Source organism: Anolis sagrei, chromosome X (assembly GCF_037176765.1).
Source record: "Anolis sagrei isolate rAnoSag1 chromosome X, rAnoSag1.mat, whole genome shotgun sequence".
Classification (NCBI taxonomy): domain Eukaryota; kingdom Metazoa; phylum Chordata; class Lepidosauria; order Squamata; family Dactyloidae; genus Anolis; species Anolis sagrei.
Window position 1 is genome coordinate 93,797,645 of NC_090034.1, and position 13,550 is coordinate 93,811,194.

General features: G+C 49.3%; 1 protein-coding gene across 1 annotated transcript in view; it reads left to right on the top strand.

Annotated features, from left to right (window-relative positions):
* Window positions 1–13,067, top strand: part of LOC137094888 (intermediate conductance calcium-activated potassium channel protein 4-like) — an 88,997-nt gene extending 75,930 nt beyond the window's left edge. Inside the window, exons 8-9 of the mRNA XM_067460820.1 lie at window positions 5,972–6,154; window positions 7,634–13,067. Coding sequence (XP_067316921.1) covers window positions 5,972–6,154 — 183 coding nt within the window. The 3' untranslated portion in view covers window positions 7,634–13,067. The remainder of the gene's footprint in view (window positions 1–5,971; window positions 6,155–7,633) is intronic.
* The last annotated feature ends 483 nt before the right edge of the window (window positions 13,068–13,550 follow it).

Below are 13,550 nucleotides of genomic sequence, written 5' to 3' on the forward strand. Positions count from 1 at the left end.
GGACTACTGGGGACACAGGAGGCCTAGTGTTCTTAAGCCCTCTTAAAAATGACTTAACAACAGGATCCAAAAAACAGGAAGGAAGGCCCACTTTTTGCCTAAACCAGGAAATGGAGGCCAGATAACACTTCAACGATGGAAACGATAAACCAGCGTCCAACAGTGACGCTAGGAAGTCCAACACTACAGAGATGGGAGCCGAGTCAGGGAGCACCCCTCGCTGTCTAGCGAAGGAGGAGAAGCGCGCCCATTTGTAGACATAAGAGCGCCTTGTCGATGGTCTATGCGCTGCCTCAATGATCTGGAGCACCGGTTGCGATAAACCCAACAAGGGGTTTATGACGTTGGCAGGATCCGCCAGGCCGTCAGCCTCAGTTTGTGTACCTCTGGGTACAACACTTGGCCCCCCTGTGATGTGAGTAGGTCCGTCCTGGGCGGGAGAGGGATGAAGATTCCTCTCGCTAACAGCCGCAGGGGCGAGAACCACGGCTGCCTCGGCCACCACGGCGTCACTAGAATACACTGGGCGTTGTCCCTTTGGATCTTGGCAACAACCCGCAACAGCAGAGGGAAGGGAGGAAAGGCGTAGGTCCTCCGACCCGTCCATACAAGCGTGAACGCGTCTCCCAGACATCTGCCCCGGGTCACGGCCCGCGTCCGTGCACAATAGAGGTGGCATTTTGAATTGAACTGTGTGGCGAACAGGTCGAGTTCTGGCGTGCCCCATGCCAGGAAGAGCCTCCGAACCTCCTCCAGATTCAGAGACCATTCGTGAGTCGCCAGAGGATTTCGACTCAGGGAGTCTGCCAACAAGTTCTGCTCTCCTGGTACGTGCGTCGCCAGGAGATGAATCCCCCTGTCTATGCACCATTCCCAAATTTGGGTCGTAAGGTCCAGGAGTGTCCGCGAACGGGTGCCGCCCTGCTTGTTCAGGTAGTACATTACCGTGGTGTTGTCGGTAAGAATGTGTACTACCTGACCCGTGACGACCCTTTCGAAGGACCTCAAAGCCCTGTCTACGGCCAGCATTTCGAGCGCGTTTATGTGAAGAGCGCTTTCCTCTTCTGACCACGTCCCGTGAGCCACTAGGCCGCCGGTGTGTGCCCCCCACCCCGTGAGGGATGAGTCTGTAGTGACCACGCTTGTGGCGCAAGGGGCGTAAAAGGAAAGTCCCTCACAGGCCCAGGCTGGATCCATCCAGCACCGCAGGGAAGCTCGGACCCCCTGAGGGGGAAACAGGCGCATGGTGGGATTGTCCCATAGCGGATTGAAGTTGGAGAGGAACCACGATTGAAGTGGCCGCATCCGCAGTCTGGCGTGGTGGATAACCGACGTGGTCGACGCCATGTGCCCCAAGATGACCTGGATGTGCTTGGCTGATGTGCTGGGAGTGGCAATGAGTCGATTGAGAAGGTCTCGCAGGTTGTCGAACCGGTCCTCGGGGAGAAAAGCCCTCTCGGCAATCGAATCCAGGAGCGCCCCGATGAACTGGATGCGCTGCGATGGTATCAGGACCGACTTCTCCCGGTTGAGTACGAGGCCCAGCGACTGGAGAAGAGACAAAACCGTGGACACGTGACGTTGAAGCAAATCACGAGACCTAGCCACTATCAGCCAGTCATCAATGTATGGGTACACGGACACGCCCCTCATTCTCAAGTGTGCGGCCACAACAGCCATACACTTTGTGAACACCCGTGGGGCAGCTGAGAGGCCAAAAGGGAGGACATTAAAACAGTATGCTTGACCATTGACCCTAAAGGAGAGAAACCTCCTGTGATGTGGGGCAATGGAGATGTGGAAGTATGCGTCTCGAAGGTCGACGGTCGCAAACCAGCCCCCCCGGAAGAGCAGGGGGGCTATGGAAGCAAGAGTCACCATACGAAATCTTTTGGGCTTAATGTGTTTATTGAGAGCCCTAAGGTCAAGGATCGGACGCATTCCGCCACCACGCTTAACAATCAGAAAATATCTAGAAAAGAAACAGAACGGAACCGCAGATGGGTCAACTAGCGAAATGGCCCCCTTTTGTAACAACATTGCAATCTCCTCCATAATCTGCGGGGAGAAGGGCGTGTCCCGGACTAAGCCCACCCTGGGGATGTCTTCAAACTCAATACTATAACCATTGGAAACAATAGACAAAACCCAGGCATCTGTGGTTATGCTTGCCCATTCATCGTAGAAGGGAGCGAGTCTGTCTTTGAACCATGAAAAAGGCCCAACGGGGCTGTCACCACTTAATGGAAGTGACTCTTGCGGGGGAGGGGTAACAACTTGGGTCTCCCGCAACAAGCCGGAAGGGCGCTCGGTTACGTCCTGCCCGCTATCCACCATAGGGACGTCAAAGGCGCTTCTTGGAGGCGCCAGAAGTCTTGGGTTTCCCCTGGAAGGGTTGAGCCCTGGTCTTTTGAAAATAAGGGTTCCGGCGACCTCCCTGGAATCTCGACGAACCCGCCCAGCGATTTCTGAAAGGCCCCGAGGAGGAGCTGTTAAATGGCCTTCGGTAAGAGGAGGTAAGATTTTGCCATCTTGGCTTTTGTTGGCTATATGGCTGCCAAGTATAGCCGAATTTAGAGGCCGATTGTCTAACATCTTGCTTTTGTTTCAAATTGTCGTCCGTATTGGGGTTGAATAAGCCCTCCTCGTGGAAAGGGAGTTCCTCAGCCAAGGCCTTTCCCTCTTCTGAAAGATTAGCGGCCCGTAGCCAGGCGTGCCTGCGAATGGAGGTGGCCGTGGCGAACAGATTTCCCGCTGTCTCCGCCATATGTTTGGCGAAGTCTTTTTGTAGTTTTGACAGCGCCAGGGCTTCCCCTTGCAATGCTTTGGCAAGGCGCTGTTCCTCCCCGGGCATGGACTCAATATACAACAACATCCGGTTCCACAAAATGGATTGGTAACCGCTCATATATGTTGCATAATGAGCCATGCGTGTGTATAAACTGGCAGAAAGGTAAGCCTTTTTACCCAAGGTGTCCAATTTTCTCCCTTCTCTGTCAGGAGGGGTGGTCACTGAGCCCTTGGGACGTTTAGATTTAGTGACCTCCGCCACCACGGTGTTCGCCTTGGGAGGAGCTATCACCCACTTGGCCGTGGCCATATCAATCTTGTATAACGTGTCCAATCGTCTAGGGACCGCCGGTACTGCCCCAGGTGACATGTCAGCCACCTTAGCTAACTTCAGTAGATAAGGTAAAAGCGGGAGAGCAGAGGAGGGGATCGTATGTTGCTCATCCGACGGAAACATCGGATCCTCCACGTGCTCAGGCTGCTTTGGGGCAGGTATATTCAGTGCCCTGATCATACGCTCCACCAAAGCAGCAAATTTGTGAAAATCAGCAGGCATAGTACAAGAAGCATCCTCACCCCCTAGAGCCTGGGAAGGATCAGGAGGCTCTGAGCCAGAGTCACTGTCTCTTGGGTCCATAATGTCCTGATCAATGGCTCTGGAGGAGTCCATAGCAGTTGCTCTCATTGGGGTAGCCATGGCTGGGCCCGGTTCAGTCAGAGGGCCCGAGTCCACATTCACAGGCACCAATCCAGCTGGGGATGCGCGCACTGCAAGGTTCAATGAAGCCGCAGCGCCCCCTTGCGCCTCCTGGCAATGCAACTGATTACCGGACACTGCTCGGCCCGGCTCCGTATCGAGGAGGGACAGCTGATGGCCCCCTGTAGAAAAGTTCCCTTCAGCAGGGATCAGGGAGGAGCGTGCTGGAGCTCCTTGCACGGCAGGGCCCCCCAGAGAGGTCGATGCTCTTTGCCCCGAGACTCCCCCAAGCTCCCGCAGAGGGAGGGTAGGAGGAGGCCCCGCCGGTACCGAGTAAGGGATTGGGGCCGGCACAAAGACGAGCTGGCCAGAAGGAGTCATCTGCCAGTAGCCCTGTGGAGTCGCGGGCATGGGGCTACGTCCAGCCGGGCGGGACGATGGGGCTCTGGAGCGGCGGGCGTGTCTCCGGCGCCTGGAGCATGAGGAAGAGGACGAGGAGGAGGTCGAGGATGAGGAAGAGCAGGAGGAAGACCTTGAACGCCGGCTCGACCTCGTAGAGGCTCTGTGCCCCCGGCGTCGAGAGCTCCTGCGGGAGGGGCATCTAGAGCGCCTCGGCCGCTTGCTAGGCCTACGGGACCCTCTGTCCTCCCTCCGTTGGCTCTGGTAAAGGACCGTAGCTGGTGCCGCTCCCGGCATCGGAGGGCCATCAGAGGAGTTCTGAAGCCCCTCCGCCTGGAAGGCGCCCGACATCTGCGGCCTCGGAGCGCCCGCCTCCCCTCCCAGGCTGGCGGTATCGAAGGGAGGCGTTGCCGAAGCGGCAGGCGGAGAGGCTCTTCGAGCGGCTGCTTCTGTCAGCTCAGTAGGAGGGGCGTTGAAGATGCCCCCGAACGCGCCGCTGGTGGAAGGCGCCGACTCCAAAGGAGGAGAGGTGGGAGGAGCCACGGAGACTGGTCTCCCATCCCTGTGCGCAGCCTCCCCGCTGGCTCCGCCCCCGGAGGGAGAGAGCGTTGGCATCAGGGGGGTTAAGAAGGCCTCCGAGACCGGGCCCTCCGGTCCCGAGTACTGCGCCCTGAGAGGAGTCACATCCCCCGCCTCGAGGGATAAGGTAGGTGCCCTAAGAGGGCGGCTTGATTGACTCTGAGGTTCCAGCGTTGTGGAGGGAGGGGCTTGAGCAGCGAGGGACGAAGAGGCGCTTCCCGCCCTTTTTGGAGCTGCTTTTTTACGCTGTGCTGGCTCGCGGCCATCTTGTGAGGCCTTGTCCTTGGGCCTTTTGGCCTTCTTCTTAGTCAGCCCCATAGCCTGATCCAGGAGGGGCACAGCAGAGAGTGCTAGGCCCGTTTGCTGCGGTGATGGGGCAGGAGGGAGCAGGGCCCTTTCGTAAAGTGCCGCCTTAAGCCTCAGCTCCCGGTTCTTTCTGGTCTGTGGCGTAAAAGCCATACAGACCGAGCAGGCTTGGGTAAGATGACCCTCTCCAAGGCATTGCAGGCACAGGGAGTGCCCATCGGTGTCCGGATAGGTGTTAGGGCACTTGGAGCAGCGCTTAAAGGAGGTAGTAGCCATCACGCTAAGAGCACGTGAGGGGAGGCAGTTGTAGGAATGGTCAGGCAGTCCGGGTCAATCGCCAGCAAACAGAGTCCAAATCAGAATCCAATACCTTAGTCACAAATCAGTCCAGTCCAAAAAACGTTCAGAATCAGTCCAGTCAAATCCAAGAAGCTCGCAAAGAGAGAGAGAGGTTCTCAAGCTACTGCAATAGCGCGGAAAAGAGAACTGCTGGCTAGCCCCGCCCTCGGGCTACTTATACCCGAGGGGAGGGGGGGCGGGGCTAGTGGGCTCTAAAATTGTTATATTTTTATCTAGGTTCCGAAAGCTGTACTGCGCATGCGCACAGATACCAAATGTACGATTCACAGTGACTACGACAGGAAAACTTTTTTAAAAATGTTACTTTGTAAAGATTTCCAGAAGCGTTTTGATAGGATCCCTCCCCCCCCCCCAGTATTTACACTATTATTTGATTTGTCTTAAGATTGAAAAATATATGACCTTCCAGGTGTTGCTGAAACTACAACTCCCATCAGCCCTAGCCAGCACAGCCAATCGGTGAGGACTGCTGGGGGTTCCAGTGCAACTGCAACTAGAAAAGTGCAATGATTGCTATCTCTAATTCAAAATAAATTAGAACCACTGAAGTTGACTTAACAAGCTCTCATTGATTCAGCGTGACTATGCTGTTTGGGGATCTCATTGGGCTTGACTTAGAGCAGAGTTTCTCAAACTGTGCTCCTCCAGATAGTTTGGACTTCAGCCCCCCACAATTCCTAACAGCTGGTAAACTGGGAGCTGAAGTCCAAAACAGTTGGAGTAGCAGTTTGAGAAATACTGACTTAACACAACTAACAAAAACAAAGTAACTTGGCAAGTTTTGGTCTCCTGCAAAAGCCAAATATGTGACTATTGTGTCCCTTTTGCTATTCTTTCCAGATGCAAATGATCATGTGTGACCTCAGCTCCAGCCTTAGCAATTCCCACCGGGAGCTGGAGAAGCGGATCGAGTCCCTGGACAAGAAACTGGATGAGATGACCAAGTTGCTCTCAGTCCTTGTGGAGTCCAAGCATCAGCAGGAACAGCCAGTGCTCTGGATTCCTCCAAATGGTGCCAGCTAGGTATGGCACCTGAAAGCAAATCCTGGGGTCTATGGCATCGTTTTTGCCAATTTAAACCTATGAATAGCCACTGCTTTATCATCTGGTTGCAGTTGGGGTTTGTAGTTTGGTGAGGCACAGGACCTGTTTGGCTGAGCAGTTTAAATGCCCCTCCCTAAACTACAAGCCCCAGAATTCTGCAAGAGGCAGAAACCAGATTTAAAGTGAACTATGCTCTAGTGCAGTGTTTCTCAGCCTTCCTAATGCTGCAATCCCTTAATATAGTTTCTCATATTGTGTTGACTCCAACCATAAAATTAGTTTCATTGCTATTTCATAACTCTTAATTTTGCTACTGTTGTGAATCGTAATGTAAATATCTGATATGCAGGGTGTATTTTCATTCACTGGACCAAATTTGGGACAAATACCCAATACGGCCAAATTAGAGTACTGGTAGGGTTGGTGGGGGGGAGTATTGATATTGTTATTTGGGAGTTGCAGTTGCTAGGATTTATAGTTCACCTACAATCAAAGAGCATTCTGAACTCCACCAATGTTGGAATTGAACCAAACTTGGCACACAGAACTCCCTTGACCAACAGAAAATACTAAAAGGGTTTGGTGGGGATTGACCTTGAGTTTTAAATCTACATCCAGATGGATCTGGACCAAACTTGGCACGAATGCTCAGTATGCCCAGATGTGAACACTGGTGGAGTTTGGGGGAAATAGACCTTGACATTTGGGAGTTGGGCCAAATTTGGCATAAATACTCAATACGTCCAAATTTGAGTACTGGTGGGGTTGGGTGTATGTGTGATTTTTTCATTTGGGAGTTGTGGTTGCTAGGATTTATAGTTCACCAACGATCAAAAAGAATTCTGAACCCCACCAACAGAATTGGGCCAAACTTCCCACAAAGAACTCCCATGTCTTGAAGGGACTCAATAGCGTGAGCCTCCCTCCAACCTTGCACGCTCTCCTCACATGCACATATGCACCACGCTGCCATTCGCCAAGCACGCCTGCTCTCCTCCCCCCTACTTGTAGTCTAAGAAATGGCCCTCTCCTTGGCTGAGAAGGCAGCCAATCATAGCAGAGGAGGGCTTTTGTTAGGAGGATTTGCATCTGTTTCCAAGAAGGAAGAGAAGTACAGGCAGAAAGATCTTCAGCCTTCTCTGTGAAAGGAGTTCTTAAGACCATCAGAAATATAGGTTTTCTGATAATCTTTTGCGACCCCTTTGAAACCTTCTTGCAACCCCCTCCAGGGGTCCCAATCCCCAGGTTGAGAAAAGCTGCTCTAGTGGTGATGAGGTCCTTAGTCTTTTCCTCTTACTTCCAGCTCAAACTATAACCAAATAGTTTATCCCACCTTGATTTCGATTCGGTGAAACCTTTGGGGAGTGGGCAAATCAAATGCTTCAAAAACCCAGATTTGGTATGATCACATGATTCCTGTCTATTTTGATTGTAACTTCTGCTTTCTTCCCATTTTAGGTGGCTAAAGAGGTGATGCTGATCTTGCTGACTACACAATGGTGGAGAAACTTCTAAAACCCACTACAGCCTCTATAGGATCAAGCAGTCTATAGGGGAAGCTATGGACTACAACCCCATCTTGTGGCAAAGGACAATCACGACAAGCATTTTGCCAAGATTGCCGTTAGCATCACCCGCTAGTGAAGGATGATCAGGATGGCTGAATTTTACTTGCCACGGAAAGACTTCTTGCAGCATGAAATAACTCCGTGAAGGCGCATATGATGTTTCAGGAGGATCTTGGATGGAAATCAAAGGCATGACTTCCATTCCTCTCACAGGATTTTGAGCCATTAAAAAGAGAAAGAGTTCTGGCAACGAAATGTTACAGATAGGAAGTAGTGAGACATGCACTCAAATAACGGAAGAAAGGCTCTGAGCCATGGAACACAAAGGCCTTGCCCCTTTCTTCCCTTTTGGCAGAAGAAACGTCTTCCATTTTGGGGCAAGACACAAATCTACAGGAAGCAGGTGGTTAGTGATTTGTTACACAGGATCTCGAAGATGACGGTGAAGGTAGATCCCACCCTCTGAAGTCTTGACTTATATGTAGCCATTGACTCGGTCCCCTCCAGCAAGGTACAAGTGCCTCTACGCAAGGAAATGTCTCTGTATATTGGGGCCAGTCTTATTTTGGAGGAAAATGTGCCCATGACATTTGATGCTACTTTAAATGACTACCATGGCTGGCCAAGCTGGCTCATGAAAATGGGTAGACTTATGGATTACAGGCCAGCCTTCTGTAGCATTTGCTTTTGAGGTTGGTACAAAGTGCCTTAAAGAGCACTGTCACAATCACAATCACAATAGGTGAAGAAATAGCAATACAAAGAACGAGGAGCAGAAAAGCGCAACTTATTAAGATCCTAGCATGACTCCAGTTCAAATGCTTTTAGACAAAAGAGTTGGGAAATGCTTTTGAAACAATTGCTAAGCACTTTACTTAGGTGATCCCTCGTTGTCCGAGTAGGATAATCTTCCAAGATCAGTGTACTGGTGGGTCTGTAAGTGACTGCGGAGCCCTATTCTTGATCTGCATCTTCTCCCGCAGTGAGGGCATTGGTTTCCAGGTGGAAGGCGGTCTCGGTCGGGGTTGGCTTGATGCGCCTTCCTCTTGGCACGTTTCTCTCTTTCGCCCTCCATTCGTGCCTCTTCAAATTCTGCAGCACTGCTGGTCACAGCTGTCCTCCAGCTGGAGTGCTCAAGGGCCAGGGCTTCCCAGTTCTCAGCGTCTATGCCAGAGTTTTTAAGGTTGGCTTTGAGGCCATCTTTAAATCTCTTTTCCTGCCCACCAACATTCCGTTTTCTGTTCTGGAGTTCGGAGTAGAGCAGCTGCTTTGGGAGACGGTGGTCGGGCATCCGGACGACGTGGCCAGTCCAGTGGAGTTGATGGCAGAGGACCATCACTTCAATGCTGATGGTCTTTGCTTCTTTCAGCACACTGCCATTTGTCCACTTGTGACTTCCCAAGAAATCTGCAGGATTTTCTGGAGGCAGCACTGATGGAATCGTTCCGGGAGTTGCATGTGACGTCTGTAGACAATCCACGTCTCACAGGCGTATAGCAGGGTTGGGAGGACAATAGCTTTATAAACAAGCACCTTGGTATCCCTACAGATGTCCCGGTCCTCAAACACACTCTGGCTAAGCACTTTATTGGGTATTCAATATCGGATGGGATGGACCAATTAACTCGACTCAACTTTAAGCCATTTCACCTGAACACTTCTCAAACAGATGGGTTATATACAGCTCAGGAACATCTTTAGGCAACTCCGATAAGTGCCAGAGGAGTATTTTGCTGCTTAAGACAGACTCAAAAGCTGAAAATGAGGAGTTTCTCAAATTTTGACCTGACTGTAGACCAGCCTTCTCAGTCTAGGGCTTTCCAGATACATCAGACCTCAATTCCCCCAAATTACCAGTGAATTAGTTAGTGGATTCTGAGTGTTCCAGTCTTTTTTATCTGGAACAGTAGGCTTTCCACATCCGTGAGGCAGTGAATCTATTCTGTATTTTTGTCTAAACTTTTAAACAACTATGCAATGCGTTGAATGCTTTAACCACAGTGTCAGCACCTCAGGTAGCACCTTTCAAATCTGTACTGAATGTATTCACCACTCAAATGACACCGGCTTCAACTGCTGCTGATTTAAGATGGTGCTCAGTTGGAGAGGGCAACTAAAAGACCAATGGGTTTAAATTGTTAGCCATCCAGGGATCTCCAAATCCACAATTATTGGTCATACTGGCTGAGGTTCAGAGGTGTTGGAAGTCCAAACTTTGGGAAATTGCTGGGGTGGGGAGAGAATAAAAGGATTCGATCTTTGGCCTGGCAGATCATATAATCATAGAGTTGGAAGAGATCTCATGGGCCATCCAGTCCAACCCCATTCTGCCAAGAAGCAGGAAAATTGCATTTCCCGAGAGATGGCCATCCAGACTCTGTTTAAAAGCCTCCAAAGGAGCCTCCACCACACTCCAGGGCAGAGACCTCCACTGTTGAACAGCTCTCAAAGTTATGAAGTTCTTCCTCATGTTCAGGTGGAATCTCCTTTCCTGTAGTTCGAAGCCATTGTTCTGCATACTAGTCTCTAGAGCTATAGAAAACAAGCTTGCTCCCTCCTCCCTATGACTCCCTATGTTTAGATTATAGCTCCCATTGTTCTTACAATTGGCTATTCTGGTAGTTGACAAACCTTATAGGCTAAAATGCCAGGAAAAGACTGCCCATTGGAGATTATATTGTTGGAACAGAATAGGGATTGAGTGGCAGCTGTTAGTATATTTTAAAAGAACTGCCTGTCATTTTGTTATAATCATTTGTGGTCCTGGATGGCAAATTCTCTTGGCTACCTTAAATGGTGCCATCTTGAACAGCAGCAAAGATTCAATGTGCCCTTTGCCATCAGCAGGGAAATCCTCACGCACCCTGGATTCACAGCCACACAACAGCTGTGATTTGGCACAGGATAGTCTCCATGCAGCCACGCCAGCCACATGACCTTGGAGGCGTCTATGGAAAACGCCGGTTCTGCAGCTTAGAAATTGATATGAGCACCAACCCCCGGAGTCGGACATGACTAGACTTAATGTCAGGGAAAACTTTTGACATATTTACTTCACAGAGTAGCTCCCAGATAAAGAACCCTCATTTGGAGTCCTTTAGGATAGCAATCCAGGCCCGTAAAATATATATTTCTATGCAATCTTTGCTCAGCTGACAATCTACCACAGAAGCCTAAGAAAAGCCAGACACCCTGGGCCAGGTTTAATGACACATTCCACCCATGAGATGAGTAAAGCACCGCTCACCAAATCTATCACAAACTCCATGAAAGAACTGATTAAAAAGTGACATGTCGGGAGTTGCAAAGACTCAAAGGACAGCAGTGGATGAAGCGAATGAAAGCAGCAACACAGCAAAGTTGGGGAAAGCTGGCTTTTCAACCTACACATCTTGGTAATGGATTAAACGAGACAAGAGTTGCAGTTCAATAATGTCTGAAGAGCCTCTAGTTTTCCATCCCAGTTGTAGATGGAAAGAGAGAAGAGACCTCATCTACGTGCACAATATTCTTCTCAACAGGAGAGGCTTTTTATGCCCATTTAGAGCTTGCCTGGTAGCTGCTGCTTGAAACCCAAATATTACCATAATAAACTTTTGACTTTCTAATGAGGAGAATGAGCTTTTTAAACAGGTTCACAATCCCTCCTCCAGTGTTTTTTTTTTTTCAAGGTCTACTCCATCACATCTCAGAGTATTTCCACAGCAAAGAGACTGATGATTTTATAAAGCAGAGCAGAGGTTCTGGGATGCTTTCAGATGCGTGACTGCATAAGAATCACTTTACAGAAAGTACACAATCCAAGGGTAGCCAACTATTTTTTCTTGGTAGGATCCCTTGATCTTAAGTACCTGCATCAAAAGCATACTGTTATTGGCATGGAAAAATAGTAATCGGAAATGCTTTCCCTTCCCAAAGCAGCCTCGAGATGAGGTATGGGCAAACTTTGGCCCTCCAGTGTTTTGGACTTCAACTCCCACAATTCCTAACAGCCTACCGGCTGTTAGGAACTGTGGAACTTGAAGTCCAAAACACCTGGAGGGCCACAGTTTGCCCATGCCTGTTCCAGAGCTTTTCAGGGCTAAGAAAAAATCTGGCAACCCTAACTTTTCCTATGCAAAAAAGGTACAGAAACTCGAGTTGTCGCCCCATTAGTTTGTTAAATGTAGGTGGCCTTAATCTAATTGAGCAATCGAATCAGCATTAATTTGCACAGAAGAAAAGGACAATGGAATGAATCCAGGCGAAGTTAGCTGAAGTCATATTGCGACTGAAACTGGCCCATCAAGTTCCATCGGGACTGATGTACGTTGAACTTAGCCTGGAGCCAGCCTAATAGTTTTAAAGAGAGATACATATATAACTTCTATTTTAGAAGATGGACATATATTGCAACAGGGGTACTGAGAGCAGCGGTGGGGAATCTATGGTTTCAGGGTCACATGTTGCCTATTCCCACAGGTGGGGAAGGCCTAAGGAAAAGGAGACTGGGGCACAAAAACCCCATAAACACACAAACCAGTGGGGAAGAGTCAAAACAGATATAGTTAGAAGAAAAGGAGGGGATAGGCAAGAAAAACTCAGTAAAAGACACAAGAAGCATTCACATTGATTAAAAAGACCAAAAAATCCTAGGTTTTGTTCCTGTTCTTTCCAAATTCATTTTACAGCTCCAATCATATTTTGTTTATCCCAGAGTATTGCCTATCAGCTCCTCATACCATCAGACTTTTGATACCAATATTGGGTATACTGGGTGTATTTGCCCCCAGTGGCACAATGGATAAACCCTTGGACTGAAGACTGACAGGTCAGCAGTTCGAATCCGGGGAAAGCGGATGTCAGTTCCAGCTCCCCATGTGGGAACACGAGGGAAGCCTCCCACAGGATGGTAAAATATCTGGGCATCCCCTGGGCAGCATCCTTACAGACAGCCAATTCTCTCACACCAGAAGCAACTTGCAGTTTCTCAAGTTGCTCCTGACACAGAAAAAAAAACACCCAATGTAAAATTGGAACGAACAGGAACACAGTTTAGGAATTTTCAGTCCTTCTACCTATGCATCAGTGGTGGCAATGGAATCGCCTTCCCTTATTGGCAGCCTGAGAAGCAGAGAGAAAAGGAATAACTGGCAAAAGGGGTGCTCAATGAATTGTCCCTGGAGACATGTGACCCTCAGCCAAACATCCACCACCCTTCCCTCAAAGACATTCCCTGTTTTTCCCTCACTTGAGGGATTTTTTTCTCCTCAGATGTTTTGTCACCTTGTTTTTTTAAGTGCCTATATTAAAAATAATAAACATTTACACTATTTCAAAAACTACTATTTTGAGTCATTGAAGCTATCTTTTCAGTCAATCCGTAAGTGCACGTACTCTGAGAAAACATATCTTGTTTCCAAATTGTTTCAGTTGACATACCCTTTGATCAGGGGCCCTCGAGATATTCTATTGCAACTCCCAGCATCACCTCATCATTGACAATGCTGGCTAGGGTCTGGTAGAGAACAAGTGCCAACAACACCTGGAGACTGTCAAGTGACTCATTCCTTGGTTTATGTGAGGGCTGTCTAGTCGCTCTTGAGTTCCAACTCCCGGTTAAGAAGTGACTAACACTATTTGAAGGGATCCTGTTGGATATTGGTTCCCAACTTGTGGTCCATGGACCACCAGTGGTCAGCAAGAATATGGTCCATGGCCTACACCGTTGCAATGAGAGTGACTGGTCTTGCTAAACCCTCTTATAGTGCTGAGGCTTATTAAATATGGTTTTCTGTGGGCGAGCAGATGGCGACCATTGGATGGCA